Here is a 27,760-nt window from a genome sequence, read left to right as displayed (position 1 = left end):
TTAGATTTCGAATACTGGAGGAAAGAATAAAGTAAATTTAACAAAAAAGGAAATATTAATAAATATGTATCAAATTCAATTAACATTGAGGAGCTAAAATTTTGAGAGCTTATTTCTTAAAATCTACTCGTGCGATTTTCACAAAACTTGGCAGTTTGGCAAAATTTGAGTCTTAGAATCGAAATATGGAAAAAGAATTTGGCATGTCATTTCAGAAAAGTCTGATTTTGTGTTGAAATACCTATATTTGTACGATGCTATATATAAATCTAATACATATCCTAAGTTGCGCTATCGAGAAATTAAAAACGCAAGTCTAAGGTCGTCTATCGGCCGAGTAGAACGGGAGATACATATCTGTTCTTCCTTTTTTTTTCTTTTTTCTTTTTTCTTTTTTCTTTTTTTTTTTTTTTTAATAGTGCAGTGTTCGTTTTTTGCAATGTGAAAAAAACGACAGCACCTACAGCCACGAAATATTTAGTATTTTCGAAGCCCTTAACCCAAACTCTCAAATCAGAACTTTTTAATTTCGAAATTTCATTAATAATTAATTAATTAATTTCATATTTTGTACGACGTATTTTGTACAGACACTATACATTTACAAGCATCCATCCCTGCTCCCTGCTCCACGATTCAGACCCCGTCACTTCGGCAGTCAGCGTCGCTAACTACTGTCCCATTTGGGTGCCTCAATATTGCTTATCTCTTAAATGACATTATTAAATTATGGATTTATGTATTCTGAAAAATATTTCTTGATTTAATCATAATGTACATACATAAATTTCTGAAATGTTCTATTTTGGAGACTTTCAAGTTAATATTCTAATTGTATTTACTCTATTCAAATTGGAAGACAAAAGTTATATGTGATATTACTATTGTTTTAATTCAGTCACAAATACAGATTTATATAAGTCTGTTTAATGATTCACACATTTTTATTTATAGGTTAGTAATGTCCGTAAAGGGTATCAAACAGTTTAGACCATTTAAAATGCTTGCAACAAATTGAAGATTTATACATTGTAGTTGCAAGTATAAAATTTGAAACATCTTCCAAATTTTTCTACTAAGCTCCAGAAAAAGAATCCACCTACATTTTGATGGGAGCAATCGAAAATATTTCAACACTTTTATGATATACAGAACTGGCATAAATGTAAATACAACTGCAGATAAATTTTTGATTTTATTTGAAGAAAATGCTGTGTGAGCGGAAGGAGAAATGCTTCACATATAATAATCCGAAGAGTTGAGTGATCACATAGATTTTCCAATGTCAAATATATTTTGTCAAGCATATCTTGAAGATAAACTATCCAAAGATCTCTGATTCCAGCGGTTTATTCTAAAAATAGAAATAAAGCAGCCAAATCTCTTCTTAAACTCCGTCTTGAATCTTTCCTGGAAAAGATAGAATAGCATATATTATTTGAAATTTTTCCTGTGAGATTAAAATTTAAATATTGATTTTTTATTATATGCTTAATTTTTTATTTTATACCAAATCAGATTTATTATTAATTATGAAATACCCAATTAGATTAAACCTAATTAAGTATTTGATAATATCTCTTTAACCTTCCTTATTTCGACAAATTTCAATAAAAATTCTTTATTCAATAAAAATTAAATATCAATCAAGAACGCGTATAATATGTGAAACTTAATTGGGAACTTTAATGTAAGTTTCATCATGTAGTACAATAAAATTTACAAATATCAGCCACCGCAATGTACAGAGTTTTCATAGCTCAAATATTTAAAAATTAATAACATGCAAATTAACCTGTAGCTGCTAAGAACCGGACTCCAGTAAACGCCGATTTCTTCTCTACACGGTAACAAATACGTATAAAATGCAACTGAGTAAATGTGAAGGTCAGCTATAGGTGGACGTCTAAGAGAAAATAGCTATATTGGCAAGCTGCCAGAGTTATGTTTCTAATCTAAAATTTCGTTCATTATTTAAACCTAACTTAATTTGCGTTCTACTGAAGGTTTACGGAAGAAATAGAAAAAGACAAGAATAACTGAAAAAAGGAAAAAAAAAAAAAAAAAAACCGGAATATTTCAGATTTTAACAGCCACCCAAAAGGGTTTGTTAACGTTTTTTACGCTGTCGCTGAGGTCGCTGTCTACCTGTCTGCTGTTACACTCACTCCCGCTAATTTTCTTTCTTTCTTTTTTTTTTTTTTTTTGTCTTTTTAGCTTTATTATTATGCATCGTTTTCTTCGCACTTAACGCTATATATAATACTTTCGAAAACAGCATATCAGTATATGTTTAGAATTCCCAATACAGCATTAAGTGCTGTCGTATATTTTTTCTGTTTTTTTTTTTTTTTTTTTCAGTCTTTTCTCAGTTCGTCCTATCAACTGACATCCCTTTGCTTACTAACATGGCTTTACAAAACTTTTTTTCTCTTTTGTCTTTTTATTACTAACTTTTTATGCCTAAACTTTATTTATTAAATATCATGTTCTTCGCTCTCATGCCACATAACTTCAATTCACAAGCTATTTAAAAACAGCTTTAGAATTTCCGGCAGACAGACTCGCGCGCAGGAGATCAAAATGTGTTTTTAACAAAATCGTTGATTTTGTTAATCAAAAAGTCTTTAAATATTTACGGATATGAAATAGTTAATAAAGCAAATTCAAAATTCGACCTTCCAAATGCCAATGTTCGGATGGAGGACTACTTTATTTAAAACTGGAGGATTCTAGGGACCGTTATTTTTCACAATGCGAAAGACATGCATACATTCATGTAGAATCTCCATTATTTAATTTCTTTAAATATAATTCAGGCGATAATATTTGGTGGCAGCAATTTGAAAAGGGATTCGCCGTTTATAGTGATTCAACGCAAAGTGCCGTTTCGAGACTAATAAAACATTCGGGGCTAACGACTAACTTCTCTTTTGAGCTAAAAAATTTATTGTTAGTTAAAATAAATGTTTCTTGTACATCACCGCCATTATTAGTATATCAGTATTATACACAGAGCTTAGGAAAAGGAAAATATTTCAGAATATATTAGAAATGTAAAATTTCTATAACTTAACAATGCATACCAATTTAAGCTTGACAGCAAATATTTGCTAGAGGTGAATTTGAAATATAAAATCAGTTTACAAATACTAAGTATATTTTTTTAACCGCTATAATAATAGTTCACGTAAAAGTCTTGTAAGTTGAACTTTCTAAAACTTCACTTTTGGCGCTAAATGAGTAACAAATACTAGTCCACCTTTATCTACAGCGACATCATTTTAGATGGCTTCCACGCATAAATGAATCATCATCTCAAGTAAGTTCCAAACGAATTAAATGATACCGCATTTAACAGAGAGAAATGCAAATCTTCTTGTTTAATAGCACTTAGCGGCATATCATTTAACTCAAATCTTTTTTAAAGACACTTAAGACATTCTTTCCAAAGTGATATAATATTTATTACCAGGAGATATAATATTAATTTTTATGATAATTATGAAATACTAAACTCTCGGAATTTTCACAAACTCCATTTTTAGAAAGAATGGGACATGGAATATTAAATTTTTGAAGATGGCAAAGAATTCTAAGGATTTTTACTTAAGTGAAGGGATATCTTCGTGGGGGAATTTCTACGAGAAACTGGCTGGTATATACATTACACATGGGGAACCGGAATTCAGAATCCGAACCAAACTACCAGGGTTCAGCTACTTTACCACTCGGGCACTGCTGGGTTATCTGGCCCAGGGAAGAAATACTTTCGTGGAGAATTTTATGTTTGTTTCCGTTTAGTTGATTACTGCAAAGCACACAAGGGCTGTCTGCCTAAGGAGAGGAATGCCTTACGAATGAGGAATGAAAACCACGAAAACGCCCATGCAGCCAGTCCGTTCGCTGGGTTTCAAACCCCAGACCGAACTGCCAGTATTCGGTGACTTTACCGCTCGGCCGCTGATGGGACTTTTTTCTCTTTGGATGTGGATTTATAAAGTATATGCAGATTTAATTTACAAACAAGAGTGATGGATAAAAATATATAAGCATAGCATTGCATCATAATATGTTGAAACATTATAAGAAACAAACATTTTTGTTACGTACCATTAACACAATGATCACATTAAGTAACAAATGTGTTTTTAAACTCTTCTCTTCCCAAAACATTAGTTCAACAGCTAGTTTACTTTAAATTGTTGCTTTTAATGTAGACGTTAAGATTCAAAATAAAACTCAAATTCTGTAGTTAATACGCAAATAGAGCAATAACTACTGTTTTGATAAACGCTAGCGGAAAATCCTGAGAGAAGTGTATGGTTCTCCAAGAATGTTTTACAAAATAAGTTTAAAATTTTCATCTGATGATTTATTCGGAGAATGAAATGTTTATGTGTTTTAATGCGTTTTTTATTTCTGTTTATTGCTGTTTCGAATTACTATAACATATGCATGTTATTTGAGAATTTCGAATTTTTAATTTACGAATTCCTAGAGAAACATAAAATTTTAATGGAATGACTTAAGCTTATTTATAATATTATTAACAAATCTGAAATGTATTTTTAAATAGCCGATTCATTTCCTTAAAATAAAATTTTTCATTCAAAAATTTTAATTCAGTCTTTTCTATAACAGACAATTTCTGTAAGCTTTGGATCGGAAAGCGGTATACTTAAGAAAAAAAGTAAGTTTTCACTTTAAATCATTTCCCATTTTAAAAACTCTGTGCTTATTTGACTCCAATTCCTATCGAGAATTTTCTCGATATTTATAAAAATCATTGTCTATCCATTTACAAGCTTGGACAAAATGCTCTCATTCGTGGATTGCAATTCGAAATCAGTTCTCTGATTTTATTCCGTTCTAGTCTTAGATTTAAACTAAAGAATATTTAATGTATTTTTATACCAATAATTTTGCTATTTGAATGGATAAATTCAAATTTTTCTCCTAGTAAGCAGCTACATTATTAGTTTCCTGTTAAAGCCTATAAAAGTCTTTGAGTTTTGGGAAAAACAGTTCATATTGGGCTATGTACCGCCAAGACGGTACAGTGGTTAGAGAAGCTTAACTGTGATACCAAAGGGCTCGGATTCAAACCGCAGAGAAGGTATGGATGTAAAACTGACTATCCCTTCATGGAATGGTAACGGTGACCACCTATTAGTTGCCTCCACAATTGAAACGGCCACTACTTCTGTCCTTAGTAGTGGCCAATGCCGTTATAGGCAAGTGCCTGGCATTGGAAAATATATGGTTTTTTGGAATTTTGGTGGTGTTAGTTGCCATTTCGCATTCTTCAATATCAGATTTCCTTTCTTTTTCATTTGTTTGTTTGCTTCTGAGTTCCTTTGACTGTATGTTTAAATATCATGCTAAATCTCAGTTTCTTTATTTTCCTGTTTCTAGTTTCTTATAACAATCTCATTTACCTAACAATACGTTTTTCAATCTTGACTGATAAACTCATTTTTTAAATCAATACATAATGTTTTGATAAAAACAGATTCGTCTGGTGCTATCGGCCAGAAAAGGCAAAGTGATTATTTAAAAATGTTCTCAATTAATTAATTATTATATTTTCAAAACCCGTATCTAATTTCCTAAAGGATAATTACCTGAAGCGTACAAAGAAATTCGAAATAACATCAGTAATCATTTATTGAAAAAATACTTTAATGTAAAAATATTCAGGTAAATAACATATTCAGTTTCATTATAAAATTGTATTATTTGACATTTGGCATACTCATAAAATTAAGCAAATCTATATTATTAAATTCAAATGTAAAAATTTTTATTCTCAAACAATATCTTTATAATTTTCATAGATTGTTTTCAAACCATTTTGGATAGCAAACAAAAACAGAAATTTTTAAATCGTAACAAATATAAAAAGCTTTATTTGTCTATGAAATATTTACACTTTAATATTAAATGGCGTAAGAATAAATCATTTTTAAAGTAATTATTATTATACATCATTAAAACTTCATCAAATTTCTTCTTTGAAATAAATTTATTGCCTCACAGGATACTTCTTTTTTATGTAAATACAATATCTTAAAATGCACATTCTTATAAAAGGATTCAACAGGAAGAAACACAAAATTAGAATGTGGAATATTTGATTATAGAGGACATAAATCTTTACCAGAAGACTAATGTAAACTGTTAATTGGCTGTACAATTTTATTTTAAATGCTAAGTATCTTCAAACATTATGTCGAAAGCTTTATTTGTATTTCTGAAAATTGTTTAACTTAAAATAATTGTCTGAAAAGAAAGATAACTTACTATGATTTACATACATACTGTAATATATTCTATTCGTCATTTAACCAATGAGCCTCTCTCTGTAGGTGCTCATGTTTAATAAACTATATCCTATATAAGTTACAGGTTGAAGTTAATAAACGTTATTAAAAGAGGATCATGTTTTGGATCAATGAAGGATAAAATTTTGAATAGAAATGGAGAACTAGAAACCATAATACTGCAATGAACAAAAATAAATAAATAAATAAATCCAGACATAGAAGAGAAAATGTAAGTAAAAACAGAAAACATCGTTGGTCAAACTAAGTTACGTTATAAGGCAAAGCGACTCAAAGGCTATCTGCCTATGGGAAGGACGGCTTCGTGGAGAGTTTGTTAAGGTTACTGTCTCATATCTGCGTTACACGTGAATATCCAGCGCAAAAAGCCTGTTTGCTGAGATTCAAACACATCTCGAACTGCAAGGGTTCAGCGACTTTACCGCTAGGTTAATGCTGGTTTTGACTAACTTTTAAAATGTATCCTTACAATTGATACGAAAATGAGCAGTTCATATCATCTTGAGGTGAAAAAATAGGCACGAGATTAAAGTAATAAAGTGAATCCATGGCAATTATTCCAGTTTTCTCTCTATATATATATCGTGTTCACAAAAGGCTATTCGCACATATTTTAGACGATTCAGCTTTAATGTGAAAATATGTACTTGGAATTTTTTTAACTACAACTATAATTTTGAAAATATAAATTATCGTCTGCTGCTTCACAGTTTTGTTTTTATGCAAAATATCGCCTTTAAAGAAGCAGTGGATCTACCCTGATATTTTCCTTAAATGCCAGTCAGGGATATTCTTTTATGGTTTACTAGTGAATTTTTTAAATTTATAATTTGGTTACATTTAATACAATAAAAGAAATTTCACAGAAATAATTTGTAAGTTTTGAAACGTTAAAAATACGTTATTAATAGTAGCATGCAGTTTTAAAATCTCAGCATCCTAATCTAAAAATCATACAAAATTCATTCAACTAGAAATATTTTTAATTTTCAGTTCTACGATTATAGTTTGGAAATGTGGCAATAGTACTGAAAATACTAAATAGTGTACTGAAACTAGTTTCCCCTAGAAAGTCATCCAGAAAGGCATCCCTCCCATGAGGCAAATAGCCCTCGAGGCTTTGCCGTAACCGCATAAAACCAAACCTAAACTGGTATTTTATTTTAGTTCAATTCTAATGCAAACACGTCGCTCTTAACTTTCTGTGCAGCTCTTGAATATGATATTTGAATTTAAAACTAAATGCCTCGATCAATTTTTGTCGCACGAGAGTCATTCGTTTTATATAGTGCGTTTTATAATGAGAATAACATTTCCCTAAATATGAATATATTGATCAGGGGAACGTTTATATAGTCACATTTCGTAATTTTCATAAAATTTATTTTTCTTTACTTAAAAATATCATAACATGAATATCTGTATCATTTAAAACATTTTTCTAACTGGAAGTACATGTCTACGACCAATTGTTTCGAAAATCAATGCGGAGTAAATGCTTTTACGGACGCTGTGTATACACGTAATAATTTTAAAGAGAAGACTAAGTGATTTGCAATCACATTTGTAGGAGCAATTGATTTATTTTTTCTTGATAAAACAATGTAAGCAAACTTTTTGATGAAGACACAGATGATATGACTCTAAGCGCAACCATTCTTTAATGAAATCTTGCATTTTAAACATCTAAAAAAAGAAAATATAGCACCGGAGAGTAACCATTGAAGGCAGCGGAAGGAGCGAATGAATGCGACATGTTCAAGATGAAAGCTCGACTCAGAATGATTTAGTTTTAGTTCAGCATTATCCCAGTTTGTTGATTTTTAATTTCGGTTCGCAAATTTGGAATTATTACTGGTTAAAATGCTTTCTAAGTTTCTGCATTACTACGGTTATGTAAGACTAACGTGAGAAGCATTGTCTCAAAGGACGCGGTTTAGAGAGATTATAAGCAGTTCTTAGCTTTAGGCTGGAAATGAGAAAGAATCAAAGGAAAATGGAAAGCCAAGGAACTATAGCAAATTAAAGTTATAATTTTTGAATACATGTTTTTATTTGTGTATTGAAATACTAAGTGGATAAAACGCCTAAAATACCAAATGAATAAAATTTACAAAATTTAAGAATATACATAAGGACATACCAGATAGGGGCTAAGTAATTTACAATTTTTTCTATCATAGTGTTGAACAATAACTTTTAAATACGAGGAGTTTTGACCCCCAATCCTATCTTCACATCTATCTCATAGAGATAGTTCTTTCTGAAGTTTCTGTTCTAATATCTTAAAGGTGTTCTATCCGATTAACTTTCCGTTAATTGTGATTCCAAGAAATTCATTTTGTTTACCATCTTCATTCTCTTTCCATTAATTCCGAAGGCTGGTTTGCTTTCTATGGTTTGAGGGGGCTTGCGAAATATCATTGCTCTGGACTTTTCTACTGAAATTGTTAATTTTTGTGCTTTAAATTATTGATAATTTGTTTGTGTTAAATACTTGTGATTTAAAATTGAGAGAATATGGTTGGCATTTTCTTTTAGTTGTTCTTTTGTTTTGCCAGCAGAGCAAATACTAAAAATCATGCATTATTCATCATTGATGTTAAAGATGAGAATTCAGAGATTCACGCTCAAGCAACATCCTTGAGAACATCTTCTCGTACGGTATTCTCTGCTTTCCATTATTATAGGTGATTATGCTGTTTCTGTTGTGCAAATGGTTTTGCATAATAATAAAAATGTTTCTTGGTATATTTATCTATCTAACAGCTTGAAATTCGGCGGGCCACTAGAGAGAATCAAATGCCGTTTTTTCGTCCAAACAAAGCAGAGCAGAAGGATAGTTCTTTGGTTTATTGTATTGTAATATCCTCAAGAATTCACCTACAACATGGATTGTATAACGATTTCGCATAAATCCATACTAATTCTTATTAAGTACTTAAAATTCATGAAAGCAGTGGCTTATTCTTCCTGTGATGGCTCGTTAAAAAACTTACTTAAACTGTTGACAGCAGGCTGATGGTCTATATGAACATGATTTGCTGGGTCTTGCTCTTTTATGAAGAAAAGGTTGACATGTCCTGTCTTAAAGACCTTAGAGTCGTCAGGGGGCAACCCCAGGCATTCTCGCTAAGACCTGTATTTAGACAGACTTGGCTTCTGGGGTACATAATCAATCTTCACAATGACTGCGATCATTGATTTTTAGGTGGTAGGTTGGATATCGGCAGGGATCTTATTAGTATTGTCTTATGTGACCCTTATGTGCCTTATACCCTCTTATGTGCCTTAATGTTATAGGGATGTTACATGGTTTGATATCGAAGATTATCCTCGGTGATTTTGCTTCCCTTGGTCAACACTGGGCAACAATCTTTGACCTGACTTTTTTCTATTTGTAAGTTACAACCATTGCTGGTCACCACTGACGTGTACTTTGAAATTTGAATGTGTGCAATTCTGTCCCCCTGGGTTGACAAAATAGCGCAATTAACCGTGTAAGAGCTTGAAAACGGCCCTGGTCTGTGAGCCACCTTCTCCGGTATATTATATTGTACTCTCTTGAAGACTTCTGGGAAGATTTCTAATTGAAGTATGGCAAGAATAAAGATTCTGGGTTTAAATTTACTTATCTTTGTTTTTTTTTCAAACACCCCATATACTAAGAAATAAACCGAAGAATCGAATAGCAGAATAGGAACGTTACCGAGTTCCTTGTAGCGTTTTATATGATCTTCAGTGAGTTTTGTACAAAAGGACTTTTTTTAATTAATGCTTAAAAACATGTAATTAATGCTTAAAAATATGTAAATTCATTGTTCAAGCAAACCTTTTTTACAATAGCCAGTGAAATTAAACAGAAACTATTCCACGAAACTCAAATGAAGCTTCATTTCATATGTGATGCTAAATATCTTGGGCTCTCCAGTAATAAAGATTGTTCAGTTGTAATTGCTCATCGCTATGAGATAACTTAATAAGTACTTCACTATAAGATTAAGTTACACAAATTGTGATTATCGATAAATGTAAGATATAAATTAAATTTATCGCTGTTAAAAAGATACATGTTAATCATGATACGTTTATGAAATGTTACACAAAGGACAAATAAACATAACTTACATTATAGATGGCATAAATGAATGGATTACAACAAGAGTTGCTCATCGCTAGCCAGTGACAGCAAAACCAAATAATATTTATGTACTTGTAACTGAAAATATCGATATAAAAGAGTAAATTATTTGCAAATAACTTGTACAAATATACTTATAACAATTGTAATACTTACAAAACTTATAACATAGAAAAGCTAAATATTTGAGTATTCTGTTCTTGATTACAACATATCGAATAATAAACAAAGTACGAATAGAGATTAAAAATCAAAACTTTATTACATCCTTATATTGTAATTAAACATAAAGTAATAATAAGACAACTACGCTCACGTTATTTACAAACATTCTATACCAATTATGGTTTTTTAGTGTCCTCTAGCTTTGGATCATTGCTTATGATTTTAATCAATAACATAAGGTAACCGAAATAGATTGACTGCAATTATAATACACAGGGTGTTTCAGCCAATCGGTTGCAAACTTTCAGGAAAGATAGAGTACACTTAGACGATGGAAAAACACATGGCAATGCATAATCGGAAACGATTCTCTGGTGCGGTAGTGATGACATAACACAAGAAAGAAAGGATAGGAACAGGGTGAGAATCATGTTTAGTATGCTTAGTGCAGCGGAAACCAAGAAATGAGAACAAAAACCGACGATTATCATCAAAGAAGGTGTTCGAAATTACTACCAATGGACCGTAAAGCAGGGACCTTGTTTCATGCATCTCACATGCATGATACAGATCTGCCATGAGCCGGAGATGAGAGGCCTGAATCCCTGTCCGGGATCGTACTATCGAACACTTTTTTTCATGACGGTCGTTGTCTGTTTTGTTCTTATTTCTTGATTTCTGCTGTACTAAACATAACAAAATATATTTTGTCACAATGTTCGTGTCCTTCCTTTTTTGTGTTTTGTCGTCATTACTACGCCACGAAAGCGTTTTCGACTGTTGCATCAGGTTCTTTTATTTACAATAAAATTAATGTAAAATTTCTTACCTGCTGCATCTTCAGTGTTCGCGACGCCAGGCTTCTAATAATCACGTTTTCCAGTAAGAGTTTCTATTAGAAGTAACTGGACATCTTGTCTTTTACTTATTTATTCAAATAAAACACTAATATACACTATTTATAAGGTAGGTGATAATTATTTTAAGACAGTACATTTTAATTGTTTTTCTGAGTCTGACGTTTCGTCTTTACGCTCCTCAGGAGCGGTTCCAATCTAGCCTCGTTCTCAGAACTCAATTAGAGAAAAAGGAAAGGAAGAGATCCCCGCCATCTAGTGGCAAGAATGGGACATCGACCACGCACTGCTATGTGATTTTCCTCCTGAAAGTTTGTATCCGATTTGCTGAAACACCCTGCATATTTATTATTTTTATTATGTTTGACTAATTAAGGACATGTGTGGCATTTTCGAGCGTATTAAAATTTATAATTTGATAAATATTGTTGAGGGTTCATGGCTATCTATTTAAATAATCTTTCTGGATGAAGAGGAAGAAATTGCCACTTTAGGTTATACAATAATGACATATAGAAAAATAAATAGCTACATACAGATCAAGGAGAACCCAGATATTAAGCAATTTCTTTTTAGGGCACGACAAATATCTTAAATTCCCAAAACTACTCATGCAATAAAATTTAAACTGTAATTTAACTAACTTCCTTTTAACCATTGACTTGTGGTGATGTTTCGCTAATGCCCGGGCAGACATTACTGACTTGCATTGGAAACAAGGGTCTCAAAAGTGGTAACTTTTAGCGATGTTTCGCCCTACTGGCGTTTTTTTGTAAGATTCAGGAAAACACCATTTTCGAAGTCCCAAAAGAGATTTCGCTACCTCCAAATATTTTCTTTCGTTTATATTAAAAGTATGACTATATGTTTCTGATTATTTTCAAAACGTTCAATTTCCTAACGATTCGAGTTCGGCTAATACCATTTAAATGGTGCCTATGAGATTGGCTCTTTTTCGTATCACACTCAAAATGGAATTCGACATCATTCAAATAGATGTGCACTGCGCAAAAATTCAACTTGCGGTTTTCATGTCTCGAAAGAGCGACTTAGGATATGTATTAGATTTATATATAGCTTTGTTCTAATATACGTATTTTAACACAAAATCGGACTGCTTCTGAAGGGACACCATTTTTTTTTATTTTTTATTTTTTATTTCAATTTTACCACTTAAATTACGCTTAACTGCTCAGTTTTGGAAAAATCGCACGAGTAGTTTTTAAGAAATTAGCTCTCAAAATTTTAGCTCCTCAGTGTTAATTGAGTTTGGTATATATTTATTAATCTCTCTTTTTTATTAAACTTATTTGATTCTTCCTTTCACATTTCGAAATTAAAGTTCATTCCAAATAAAATTCGCCCATATTTTATGATTTATTTCTAAAATTTGTATTTTAAAATATTTTTTATAAATTTTTCGAAAAACGTTTTGTATTATAATCCGTAAAATTTTTACTATCATTTTAAAGTAGATGTATTTATACGTATACCCGTAAAAAATTAAAATTTTTTATTCAAAATTTCCGAAGATATACTCGTATTGGCATATTTTTTGAACTCGATAATAACATAGAATGTGGTTTAGGGAATTTGTTAAAATTATTTGAAAGGAGAACGGGGTTACTTTTTTCCCCACCCATGCACCATTTAAAAAGGTAGGAACGAAGTGACTTTTTCCCGGTCATTAAAAGAAGGGAAAGGAAAATGGGTTGACATATAATTAAGAAAGTGATTTATTTTGGGTGCAAACTAAAGAAAAAGATGCTAAGATAAATTTGTGAATTTCTCCATAAATTTCGCACCAAATTTTACAAAATTTAATATTTAGGCATAATTTGAATCGTAATATCGAAATATGGAAAAAAATTGGTATGTTATTACAGAAAAAGTTCGATTTTGTGACAAAATACCTACCTGATACTTTTCCGTTTTGCCGGTGCAAGCGATAAAGTCGCTAATAATGGTACAGCTGATGCCAAACGGTATATCCTCGCTGGTAACATTTTACACCTCTTTTTCAAAACAAGCTGCAGCCATTTCTTATCAGATTGATTGTTTCTTTCAATACTGGCATACAATTACATAGAAATTTTGCCATTCGCGGTCAATTACGATGCAATCACAGAGCTCACCCGAAAGCGAAAATATAGAAAAGGCAAAATCAAGGGTCAGTTCTAATAAGAATGGACTAGCGAAGTAAAATACTGAGGTTTTACATAACTTCTGACTTAGTAAACTATTCGTACGAATTGAAATAACTCTTGCATTTAAACTTATATTCCAAATTAAGATTTAACTTGAAATTAATGTAGATAATTACTGAGAGAATTAATTTTTGTAGCGTAGTTTACGTGGGATGAGATCATTTGGGGTCACGTGATATGAACCAACGAATCAGGATGTTGAACCATGAAAGCATAGTAAAATCTTAAATTAATGCTTTTTTATTAATGTATTGGCTTTTAACAAAATTTTAAACGGTATTAAAATGTTTATGCCTACAAAATAAAAAATTCTTAGAACTAACATTTGTTAACATTTTTTTATGTGTATACTGTATGTTGTCGCCAATAAGGTCTGCTTGGGGAGATTTGCGCCGGCGAAACGGAAAAGTACCAAATACCTATGTTAGAGCAATATATAAATCTAATATATATCCTAAGTCGCGCTTTCGAGACATGAAAAACGCAATTTGAATTTCGTTCAATCAGCGCAGTAGAACGGGAGATATAGAATTGTCTTTTTTTTTTCTCCGGCGCAGTGTACCTGGTGCAATTCTTTCGCTGAGAAACTGAACTTGCACTGCACTTATTATATATATGTTTAACAACTTGCCCACGGTACGTCATGCTTCGTATGTGTGCGTATCATATCATATCCGGGCTAGAAGCTCTTCTGATTTGTCTCTTCAGGCTACTGATTTATCTGTGATGATAATTTACAACTTCAATTCTCGCGCGCTATATTGTTTTTAGTAGCTTGTCTAGTATCTGGCGTTTCCACATAAAACATCTTCGCCTAAAAGAAGGATATATTTATGAACATTGCGTTTTTTATCCCATATTTTTATATCCATAACATTACGTTTAATTTTGATTTGATTTTCTTCTTCTTCAACAGGTGGCATCAGTTTTAGCTAGTGACATGTGACACTTAATCAAGTTTAAACACAAACTATTATAAATTTAAAACGTATACAGAAACATACTTGTTAATTTGTGGAATGACTTCTTGCAGAACATTGTATAACTGTAGAGGCAACCAACATATAGCAAAAAGCATTACGACAAGAAACAGCATGTGAATTACCTGAAAGATATAAATAAAAATAAAAAATTATTATATAGCTGATAAGAAATGTACAGAAAATTGAAACGTTTATAAAGTTTTAATCACAAATTATTGAAAAAAATTCGTTAACAATGTTAAAGCTAATGCAATGCGTTACTTATTTTGTAAAAGTTAGTAACATAGAAAACATAAATTATGCTTTCCAATGTTACTTATAATTTCCTATCACAAAATAACAGGAGATAACAATTCGGAATTAGGCAAAAAAGGTAATTTAGATTGTAGTAAATTTTGAATAAAAATCTATCAATTTCTATAGAGATCAGACTTTTTTTTTCATATGATTGATTGCTTTGAAATCGATAAAGTTTTATTTAATACCAACAGGATCCACCAGCATACGAGTGAATAAAATAACCGCTGTTAGTGTGATGGATAAAATGACTGGTGGATTAAATGACCACAGCGAACGGAATGAAATGGGGTTGAACTGGGTTCAGCCCGTTTCCGTTTGGACTAGCGTACAGGTATTTTATTTCCATGGACATTTTTCGTGGTTTCCCCATGTGTAACGTGTATACGAGCCAGTTTCTCTTGCAAAATCCTCCATAGAGGCATTCCATCCCTTAGGCAGATAACCGATCTGCCATAATTACATAATAATATTTATTAGATATACCAGTGATTAACTACCATGTTTCCAGGAATTTGTCATAAACGATATAGTAAAACCAAAACTAAACCATACTATTAAAATCTATGCACGTCTGTCTCTTTGTTTGTTTGTGGCATTATCTCCTCCAGAACGGCGGAGAGTTCAGTTTCGAAAGAGGTACCTTCGGATTCCAAAAATTCGTGGGAAGCCATTTCGACCATTCTTATCTTCTTACGACTTTAACTAGCTGAGATATTAATAAAAAACTCTGAAAACGCTAATTTTAGCCCTCAATTTTCCAAGTAGTAACAGTATCGCATGCTGGAAATAAAAATCTGCTTCATTTCGAAAAATGTCGCCACTGCTCGCTTTCAGATCGTATAGTTTGTTAATAAAAATTTGTACGTTTTACCAAATATGAAATAAAAGTAGCATTGCCAAACATTTAATGTATTACTTCGGATTCTGAAAATTCGTAGGAAGCCATTTCGACTATTTTCCCTTCTTACGACTTGAACATAATGTGCCGAAATATTAATTAAAAACTCTGAAAAACAGTAATTTTTGCACTCATTTTTCCGAGTGACAACAGTTTTGAGCGCTAGAGATAAATATGTTTTATTTGCGAGTGTTGGCACTGCTTGCTTTCAAATCCTAGAGTTTGTTAATAAACAATATGAAATTAAAATAACATCGCCAAACATGAAATATGTTATCATTATATTGGTCATTGGTCATCAGGATACAATAGGTATTTAGCATTTAAAATATGTTTTTACCTATATTTGAAGTTTTTTCCAGAGCATAATGTCATATTCTGACGTTGAAGGAAGCACGCGATTGCATGTGACGTCATTGCATGTCGAAACCTTTTCGTTGATGACGGCAATTTAAATAAGCAGCTGCTGTTGGTACTTTTTTTGTCTCAGGTTAGGGTAATTGACACGGTATATTATTGCCACGTTAAAACTTTTACTGGTATTCAGAAAAAGTTATTATATTGCATTAAATTTAAATCATGACGTCATACGCATACCTGAAATGTCAAAAGTTTTTGTTTCGTCTTTTGGCAACAAAGAAAGTTTATGAATTTGTTGTTGCGTGGAACGAATAAACTGATTTCATGCGTATTAAAATGTTTTAAAGGCTATTGTTTATACATTTTCTTTTCAGTAGTACATGTAAATTTTGCTTTGGCTGCAGCTCGCTAGTTAAGTAATAAAATCTCTGAAACTGTTTTCTTCATTTATAACAAATCTTTTTGTTTCTTGCCTCCCACGAATTACCTGTGATGACAATTTTCAGCTGGTACTGTATATACTAATACAACCATCTTACATATTAACGCAACCATTTTAGTAGAAGTCGCCAAATTTTCAGAATGTGTCAACTCTGGCAATCATGCGAGTAACCAGTCTTCCATCCTTCATAATATTCATTTCAGTCAAACAACATCGCCATTTTCATATACATTTTTTCCAAGCGCAAACAATTTTTATAAACTGTCATAGTTTTTGCCCTTAAACTTAATTTTAAAATAGGTGCTTGTGGAATTTGCCAGCAGTGAAAAGAACTGCGGTAAAATTTTTTCTGGATACAGAATTTTGCTGAAAATTTTCCAAAGGGAACAAGGCAATGCTTTCTTTAATAATTCAAATTTGTATTTTAAATTGCTAAATCATTTTTTTAACATATGTTGTCAATGCTTACGGACTTAACGATAAATATCAATAGTTTGGAAACCTTTCTAAAAAAATGGCGCGAAAACCATGAACTTGTACCCGCCAAGTTGCTATTACCTTCTCATCTGTAAAAAATCGCCAAATGGCAACTGGTTGATTATTTATCAGAAATGGCAATACGAAGTAATCACTTCAAATCTAAAATGTTGCCTTTTAGATAAACGTTCCCTTACTACACGAATCCAAATTACAAACAAAAAACAACGGGGCACTAATAACATAAAATCCGTGAAACTCTGTAGCCTTATAAAACGTATAGATTGAATTAGAAGTTTTGAATATTCAAACATTTGAAGTGATAAAAAATATAAATCTAATATTTGTGTTACATTTAGATATATTTTCATTCATCTTCATTTCTTATTGAATTTGACTGATGAGCCCAAATTAATATAATTTCTGCAGATAATCGCATTCTCGATACCGGAGTGCTGTTACTGCCCATATTCTGAAAATAAATTAAAGTAGGCTCTTTTCTTAAGAAATTTTGTTAAAATTTTGTTATCAAATATGTTGTTTTATTTTTGGAACGGCGTCTAAACTTGGCGATATTTTTTGCTTGTCACTTTGGTCGCGATAAAATCGATAAATACCTAAAATAATACACATCAAAATCTCAAAACCGAAAGAATAAATCTAAAACAAAATCAGTAATTTTTAAGCCAAAAGTAATTACTATTTATCAAAAGTGCTGAAAAATCTTTTGTCAAAAAGTTCGTATTATTTTACCCAATATTGTTCTGCATAAATATTTTCTCTGATACAAACAATTACTGTTTTTAACTGAAAAATATCTCTAATAAAACACCAAACATGCAAAAACGTGTCAGAAAGATGTGTAATAAATAATAGCAAACATTTTTGCATCTAAAATTAATATTTAGGTGCTAAATTGTGGTAGAGAAAATTTCAAAATGATTATTTGCATCTTAAGCAGATGGAGCAGGAAAGAAAATCACGCTACTAGAGAATTACGCATTAAAAATGGAAAAAGTCAACATTAGCAAAGAAAAAATGCTTCCAAGTTTTGGAAAATATTGAAAGTATCTTTTCTCCGGGGATTATGGAAAAAAATATTTTCAAAAACAGAAATGACAACAAATTGCTGTTTGCGCAAATGGAATAGCTTCGTTGCAAAATGTATTCAATATTTGTAACATGTTGAAAAATAGCAACTGACTGAAATGGAACGCTCATAAAACTGCTAAAATACATTGCCTACCTTTCTGTCAGTATTTTACATTGTTTCTCATAAAATGTTTTGAAAATTTATAAGGTATTTCTCCCGCCTTCTTAGCAAGCCCTCGTAGTGTAGTGGTCAGCACACTGGGCGCGTATTCCAGAGGTCCGTGGTTCGATTTCTGGCAAAGGCGTTGCTCATTTTTCATCTTTCATTCTTCAAAAATAATCCTAATGTCTCTACAGTGGCGCCCGAACTAAAAGGGGGGTGGGTGATGATTCTGCATACCCAGGATTTGGCGATTGGTTTTCCTAAAACCCCAGCCACCCTTTAAAAGGGGGATTATATAAAGTATTTCTCCCGCTTTCTTAGACGGCCTTCGTAGTATAGTGGTCAGCACTCCAAGTGCGTATAGCAGAGGTCCATGGTTCGATTCCCGGCGCAGGCGTTGCTCATTTTTCATGACTCCTGCTTCCAAAAAATACCTAATGTCTCGACAAATTTAGAGTTTATCATAAATTAAGAAACATAATAAAATACTTAAAATATTATTTAAATGTAATTCACTAAATATACAGAGGACTATGTTTAAAAGAATGGATCTGAAGCTAAGCGAAGAGAAAATAATTAAAAAGCGTCTTACTTGATTGATGGCGAAATTAAGAACCCATAGTGAGTTCAAATTCTTTAATTTTAAAATTTTATAACAAAATCAGAAAATTTCTTAAATACATATTAAAGATTTTCATCGTAATAAATTGTACATATGAGAGAAGCAAACGTTTCTATTGTTAAAACAAGATTCATTGATCTATTGACTGGGGCAATGCACACGTGGGCTACCTCCCTAATACGAAATATTTAATCCTAATTAGAAACGGCATAACTGAATATAGGAAGCAATATCATTTAATTAATTAAAATATTTATATACAAAACTAAGTAAAATGTTTATTCTGCGTTCATATACTTTGTATTATTAATGCAAATTAGAATATTTTATGGGATGAGAAGCACAAGAAAATGTCTGATTTATGAAATTAGCTATAAGGTACTCTTATGCGAGATTAATTTCTGGAATTAAAAAAAAAAAAATCATCAGCATAATGTACTCCAAATGCATAACGGATCAGTAATAGCTGATAAATATCATGCATCGATTTCAGAGGGGACCTTTGATATAACTATAACCCGTGAAACTATACTTTAATAACAAGTATGAATGATTTTTATCAAGAAAGAAAAATTTCAAATGTCCTGAATTACATATTTAATCAGACTGTAATTATATATATACACATTATATATACATTGTGCCCCTCCCGAAACGGCCTAAACTCTGCTTCACAGCCTCGTTTTAAACACAATAAAAAACAAAAAACGCTCAAAGACCATACGACTCATAGTTTTCAAGACATGGACCTTATAAGAGATAGACTAACCCAGTGGGCGGGGCGCGCGTCACCGACATGTCGGCAAGAAAGAGGAGGGACGATCTGGTTTACTTTAACACTGAAACCTATGGCGTTTGTATCACATAACTCCTTTTAATTATTAAATGTGATACGTTGTATAGTGATGAGATTATGAAAGCCACAGTTTTTTCCAAATAGGATTTAATATATCTCATTAAAGCACTTTTTACTGCATTTCGCGCATTTTTTTTTTTCAGGCGCAGCTCTTGTACAAACATTTTTACCTTGGTAAAACGGTAAAAACTCTAAGCACAAAATTTATGAACTTCATTTTGCGTAAAAATAAAGTAAAATTAAAAAAATATTGATAGTACGGGATGCTTTGAAACAAATAAGGTAAAATTAAACAAGATCTGATATATTTTTTAAAAAATTTAAAGAACATTTACAGGTAGTGATTTTCAAAACTATAATAACATTACAAAACGACTATTTAGTTGATTATATGATCATTAAATTATTAACATTAAAGTGGATTATTTATTTTAGTAATTTATAAAATTCGGAGCATAAAATTTTCTGAGTGTAATGCAGGAAAAAAAAGATAAAATAAAATCTAGACGCGCTCAGATTTTATATGACGCCCAAAAGGAAACTTTTTTTTTAACGTTTTGTGTGGTACCTATAATTATTGAATATCATGTTCTTCGCCCGTAAACCACATACATTTGAAAACAGTATATCTTTAGAATTTCAGCACTGGAATTAAAAATGTTATTTTCCGTACAGTGTTACCACTGCTCGCTTTGAACTCGTTGAGTTTGTTAATAAAAAATTCGTTAAATTTTTACAAAATATTAAATAAATTAAAACAAATTCGAAATTCTACCTTCCAGATGCCCATGTTCGGGTGAGAATTACATTATTCAAAATTTGATGGCTCTAGATTCCGTCGTTTTTGTCATAGTACGAGAAACATATATGTATTCATGCAGATTCTTCATTATTTAATTTCTTTAAATATAATACAGGGCGGTAATATTTAGTAACAACAATTTGCAAGGAGAACGGACATTTATTTATAGTGAAACAGCGCAAAATGCCGTTTCGAGCTAATAAAGTAAATTAACAGTAAATAAAAAAAATCTTACGCAGAACTAAAAATAAATTTAAAAAATAATCACTATAAAATACAAGCAAAATTAATTATTACGGTTAAATACAATTTTAATATTAGAATTAAGTGTATGAAAATTAAGGAGTCAAAAGTGTTTATCACTATGATGTATTATGAAATATGATTGAAATAAAATTTCTTTATAGAAATTGTGCTATAATACTCATCTATAATTTTAAAAAAGCAGCAAAATTTAGAATTTTAAAGAAAACTTTCAAAAATTCGTTTTAAATATTTTAGTATTTTTTACTTATTTACACCAATAAAAAGCATAAAAATTGCAAGAGAAAATTGCTTGTTTGAAATTTTCTATTAGTTCAGATTTAAAATATTATTTTCTAAAAGAAGTAGTTACACATTTCCTTACAGCACAGGAAAAGCTAAAAAAATATCCAGCCCTGAAATCATGCAATAGCTTTATAATTATTTGGAACGTTAATTATGCTTGAAAGAATCAATCTCAATTTCAAAAATAAAAATATGTAGAAATTCTAATTTGTGAAATGTGCGCTACAACTAGCTTTTTCTTGACAATTACTTATATACACGCTGTAATAGGCAGCCAATGTTAAATTTCTGCAAGTCGTCCCTACTCCTCCGGATGTGATCAAGGTGACAGCCGGCAACGCCTCAGACGAGGAAGAAAACCTGTTTGGGTTAGTCTATTTCTTATAAGGTCTATGTTTCAAGACAAATAACGTCATACTTTTCTTTCTCATTTATCTTGAAAACTATGTGCGGTACGAGTGTAGATCTTTCATTCTTTTATTTATGCCAAGCGAAGTATCGGGCTGTGGAGAGTTTTGGCCGTCTTGATGGGACATCCTGCATGTAGAAAAGGAGCATATTAGGCGAATGTCTCAAATATAAAGAACGAGGTAAGAGCTAATTCCAATTGGATTTATTCACATAATTATTAAAATGTTGACACACATAGAATAATTTTATCTAAAAGAAACCTCTCATAGAATCTTTACTGAAAAAGCAATCTGTATGTTTGGGGTATAACAATGGCACTATTTAAGCCGAGCTCTTTGACTTCGTATAAGCTGTTATAAATAGAAAAATGTATTCCTCATATCATATCAGAGACTGACACAGAATTCGTCACTTCAGAAGAGTCCCGAAACTCGATTCCCGATTTCTTCGACCTTTCATAAAATCTGAGAATATTTGTTTTTTTTTTAATCGCTAAATGGTTCTTGTTGATCAAATAAAGTACTAGCTTTGAAATATGGGATTGTTTATTAATAGTTGCACTTTAATAATTTCTAATATCGCCTAAATAACGCAAAGAATTCATTTTAACTACTGTGTTATTTCAATTTCAGTACATATTTATACGTATAAATGTTCGATATTTTTCCTGTTCGGTTCAAAGATAGGTTTCGATGTTTTACTTTTTTTTTCAATTTCTGCAATTTCAGTGCATATGTTATGCGTATAAATATTCGCGTGCTTTCCTGTTTCGTTCAATTCTGTTTTGTTTGGGTGTTCACATTTGGCAATCTTTTTCGCTTTAGCTTTGTGACAGTGCCTCTTGGAAAATTCATAACAAATTTGGTGATAACAAAATTGGTCTTTCGCGAGAATTCTTCTGCTCAGTGACAAAGGAAAGTCAGGTAGCTGCGTCTCAGTGTGCACTCGCTTTCTTTTCTACTACTATATTCCTTAGATATCAAAGTTTATTAGAAGATAAAAAAGAAACTGTCTGACATCGTATAAAAGAATCTTTTATATGTTCAAACGTTTGTTAATAAATTCTTCTCAGAATGAGCATATAAATGCTACAATAATCCTCTAATCAAAGAAATTAAACTAATCCGATCATCGATATCATAACACTAACTTTATCAAGACAGAATAAAATTAATACCCTTAACAGTTTTTCAGTTGAGTAACATAAAGGTTCTTAATACTATAGAATTCCTTATTAATTTTCAGTGATAAATGATATTTTATGTAACAAAGATGCAATTTAACGTTATCGAGAACCATGTTATTCTATAAGTAACAAATGTTCAGAGGCATTTAGTAGATTAATTAGTTCTTTTGGGAGTAGGTATCATGAAATAATCAAATTTTCACTAAAACTAGAATTGCATACATTCCATTTGCTATCTATTCAAATCATCACTATAAAGATGCATAAAAGACATGTCTTTAATTACTTACAAGATCGTGGTGATGAATCTTCATTTAAATAGTTATTCTGCCGGTGTTATAAACAGTGACTTTTATGTAAAGCATAGATAAACTAAAGAATCGGAAATACAGGGTGTTTATAAAGTCCCGGACCCATTTTGAAGTTTAATAACTCATACCATAATGAAGATATAAACAAACCTATGGCATTTATTGATGGAATAACTTATATACTATTTTCCTTTTCAGATTTGAATATCTTTACTTTTGTAAATATCGTCTGCGCGTGTGGTTAATTTCAGATAATTTCATTTTCCAGTCTAAATATCTGTACTTTTCTCAATATCGTCTGCTTATTAAATGCATTTTTCTCTCTTTTGGCATCTTTCTGGCATTGTTAATCGCCATAATGTGCGCGTATGGGGATCTGAAAACCCCCATAAATACCGTGAGGCACAAAGAGATTCCCCAAAGGTTAATGTGTGGTGTGGACTAAAGCACGATCGAGTCTTTGGGGCCTTTCTTTTTTACAAAAAAGACGGTCTCATCATTCGTATACTTAGACATGTCGGAAAACTTCGTATTTCCACAACTAGAAGAGCTTCAGCCACATGTCTTTTTGCAACAAGATGGTGGACCACCTCATTGGGGTACCATTGTTCGTAGTTCTTTGAATGACCATTTTACTGGAAGATGGATTGGGCGATTTTACAGGAAGATGGTTCCAATTCCTTGGCCACCCAGATCACCTGATATAACGCCGCTGGACTTTTTCCTTTGGGGATTTGTAAAGGGCAACGTTTACAGAAGGAGAGTGTCGAATATTGATGACCTAAAAGCCAGAATTACAACCGCAATAGCCTCTGTAAATGCCGACATGCTTGCCGGTACCTGGCGTGAAATTGAATATCGACTTGATATTGTCCGTGCGACGAAGGGGGCACACGTGAAAGCTCATTGACAAGGGTTATGAAACTTTTTGAGTCTATCTAATCATTTATGTTGTTAATTTTAATCTATATTATTTTATGAGTTATTAAACATCAAAATGGGTCCGGGACTTTATAAACACCCTGTATATAGAATACAAGGTCTAACTAAGATATATTGAGACTGCTCATATTCTGGATGTGGTAATTCCGTCCTAGATCTTATAAAGTCATATATCCTCTAATCTAGACTTGCAATTAGGTATCCACGCCGTTCAGTATTTGCCCACTGCGAGTGAAAAAAACCCCTTTGTTACCACCATTTTGGCAAATGTTGCCTCTGCTCGAAGCATAAGAATTTTAATTTGTCATGTGCATGCCCTCATACATGGCCGATTCTAAGAATGATGACATTCCATAAAGCATGAGAATTTTAATTTATGTTTTAAATTAAATTAATGTATGTTTATTAAGAAACTGAATGATTTAAGAACAATAAATTCATTTTTTATTATTTTAAATCTTTATTTTACTTTTTAATAATATAGATAATTGTTGTAATTTAAAAGCCATTTAATTATTTACCATATATCAATCTGGTAACTTTTATGAGTGTTTGTAGCTTTATTTCAGTTAATAAAAGATTTTCTATTATTAACGTTAAAGCAAATGGTACTGAATCTTTTATATTTTATTAATTTTTTTTATTTGAACATTTATCATGTTTTACGAATCTTAGCATTTTTAGTAAATATTTTTCTAAATTCTTATTCAAATTCTACATTATAAGCTGAAATTTTTCATGCCACAGTTGTTTTAAGTGGCTGTAGTAAACATTTAAATATATATTGTGTTGAATAATCGAAACATATTTTAAAATATCGCCAGAATTCCGTAAATAACATTACAAGGTATTTCTCCCGCACGCTCGACGTTAGCACGCTCGACGCGTATTCGACGCGTATTCGTTAGCACGCTCGACGTGTATTCGAGAGGTCTGTGGTTCGAGTCCCGGCGAGAGACTGCTCATTTTTCATCTCTCCTGCTTCAAAAAACCTAATGTCTCTACAACATAACAAAGACCGAGTGAATTTGGAAGATCACTTTGCATTTGGAAGATCAGTTTCCAAACGAGGGGTAAAAAATTTGCAGCAAAACAGCATCGCCTCGATATGCAGAGAGGCTCTTGAGAAATAGTTGTTGTTATTGGGACTAACAAACAAAAATTTACAAAAATCCGTGCCTTCTCGGAGATTCAAAATTAGGCTTTTCGGTACGGTGGTCAAAGTCACAATCTACTATCTCGTTTGGACGCCTCGAGAAACAATAAATGCAATTTAGCAAAACTTCGATTTTTTTTCAGTCTTTATGAGTGTATACGACTTACATACAAAAAACTCTTTTCTTAGATTTTTTAGAAAGATTTTTGGATAATTAGCAATACAAGTTTCAGTTAATAATGTAAATGAGGCAGTTTATTTTAGTAAAAAGATAAAAAGATTTTTTAGAAAGATTTTTGGATAATTAGCAATACAAGTTTCAGTTAATAATGGAAATGAGGCAGTTTATTTTAGTAAAAAGATAAAAAGATTTTTTAGAAAGATTTTTGGATAATTAGCAATACAAGTTTCAGTTAATAATGGAAATGAGGCAGTTTATTTTAGTAAAAAGATAAAAAGATTTTTTAGAAAGATTTTTGGATAATCAGCAATATAAGTTTCAGTTAATAATGGAAATGAGGCAGTTTATTTTAGTAAAAAGATAAAAAGATTTTTTAGAAAGATTTTTGGATAATTAGCAATACAAGTTTCAGTTAATAATGGAAATGAAGCAGTTTATTTTAGTAAAAAGATAAAAAGATTTTTTAGAAAGATTTTTGGATAATTAGCAATACAAGTTTCAGTTAATAATGGAAATGAGGCAGTTTATTTTAGTAAAAAGATAAAAAGATTTTTTAGAAAGATTTTTGGATAATCAGCAATATAAGTTTCAGTTAATAATGGAAATGAGGCAGTTTATTTTAGTAAAAAGATAAAAAGATTTTTTAGAAAGATTTTTGGATAATTAGCAATACAAGTTTCAGTTAATAATGGAAATGAGGCAGTTTATTTTAGTAAAAAGATAAAAAGATTTTTTAGAAAGATTTTTGGATAATCAGCAATATAAGTTTCAGTTAATAATGGAAATGAGGCAGTTTATTTTAGTAAAAAGATAAAAAGATTTTTTAGAAAGATTTTTGGATAATTAGCAATACAAGTTTCAGTTAATAATGGAAATGAAGCAGTTTATTTTAGTAAAAAGATAAAAAGATTTTTTAGAAAGATTTTTGGATAATTAGCAATACAAGTTTCAGTTAATAATGGAAATGAGGCAGTTTATTTTAGTAAAAATAATTTTGGGGAACAGTTTCGAACTGCAGTACACTAGATTAAATTTACCCGTATGGTAATACATTTATAGTGGTCGGTAAGCATTACTGATACAAACTAGAGCATCAGTATATATCATTAACGAACGCCACAAAGCCATTCCAAACTCTATTATACATATATGGAATCTATTAAATCAAATTGCACAGAATTAAAATATAAAATATTATACTCACTTTCTTTCTGTTTTTTAAGATGGCATTATCTCTGATATCTTCTTTATTTCCTGGTATCTTCGGATCTTTCAGCTTAAGAGCTATGTTGACATAAACCATAGAAATGAGACACAACGGCACAACGTACTGCAGCCATACGAGCATGTGGGTATATATTTTCCATAATAATATTGGAACAACTGTATTTTGACAGAAAGGTTTTGTAAACGTTCCAGTATCCGGATCTAATGCCATACTCACTCGAAGAGCAACTGCATATGGCACTCCGGTAATAGCACTGAAGGTCCAAATACATACAATAATCCATTTAGCTTTCATATTGACAGTCTTTGCTTTTATTGGGTACATAACAGCTCTATAACGATCAAGAGCTATAGCAGTTAAAGAAAATACACTTACATTAACGGAAAGAACTTGAACGAAAGGACAAAAAGCACACATGAATGGTGGCAAAACCCATCTTTGAAGAAGAGCCGCTTGGAATTGGAAAGGTATTACAAACAAACCAATTACAATATCAGCAATAGCCAAATTAGCAATGAAAAAATTGGTGACAGTTCGCATACGGCGACTTAAAGCTATAATGAGAAGTATGCAAAAATTTCCAACTATCGTTACTAAAGAAACAGTACCATAGAAGCACGATAATGCTATAATTAATGCAATAGGTACATCATACAAATCAATAATGTCGTATGTCTTATTAAATGAAACATTGTCCTCTTTATTTTCCTCATTGGAGATATTAAAATAAATGTCTAACATTTTTAGTACGGAATATTTCAGAATTAACAAAAATAAATTACACTTATTGATTTCAAATAACTTTTTTAAAATAAACAGGGCATAACAATTATTTCGATAAATTAAAGGAAATTAATATTTTAAGAAATTAAAGGAATAATATTAATTTTTAAATAGCTATTATTTCTTATTGTACCAAAAAATTCTCAATTTTAAATGTATAGAAGTAATGAGAATAATCTTTTTGAATTGTGAAGTTTATATTAGGTGCTATGCTATCAAATTTTAAAAGCTATTATAAATTAATCCAAAGCTCTAAAATAATTTATGGAAAATAAAGCGAATATTTTCATTTCCCGTAGTA

General features: G+C 31.2%; 1 protein-coding gene across 1 annotated transcript; it reads right to left on the bottom strand.

Annotated features, from left to right (window-relative positions):
* Positions 1–907: 907 nt before the first annotated feature.
* Positions 908–27,449, bottom strand: LOC118180719 (neuropeptide receptor 22-like). Its single transcript, XM_035349811.2, has 4 exons — positions 26,653–27,449; positions 14,722–14,822; positions 10,476–10,566; positions 908–1,410 (listed from the first exon to the last, which is right to left on the bottom strand). Exons 1-4 carry the CDS (start codon positions 27,415–27,417, stop codon positions 1,300–1,302), a joined length of 1,068 nt encoding a protein of 355 aa, XP_035205702.1. The 5' UTR covers positions 27,418–27,449; the 3' UTR covers positions 908–1,299.
* Positions 27,450–27,760: the final 311 nt, after the last annotated feature.

The sequence above is a fragment of the Stegodyphus dumicola genome, chromosome 1 (genome assembly GCF_044657685.1).
Source record: "Stegodyphus dumicola isolate Sdum_Otavi_A_Nest chromosome 1, ASM4465768v1".
Lineage (NCBI taxonomy): Eukaryota > Metazoa > Arthropoda > Arachnida > Araneae > Eresidae > Stegodyphus > Stegodyphus dumicola.
The sequence above is the reverse complement of the archived record's forward strand: the minus strand, read 5'-3'. Positions and strand labels throughout refer to the sequence as shown.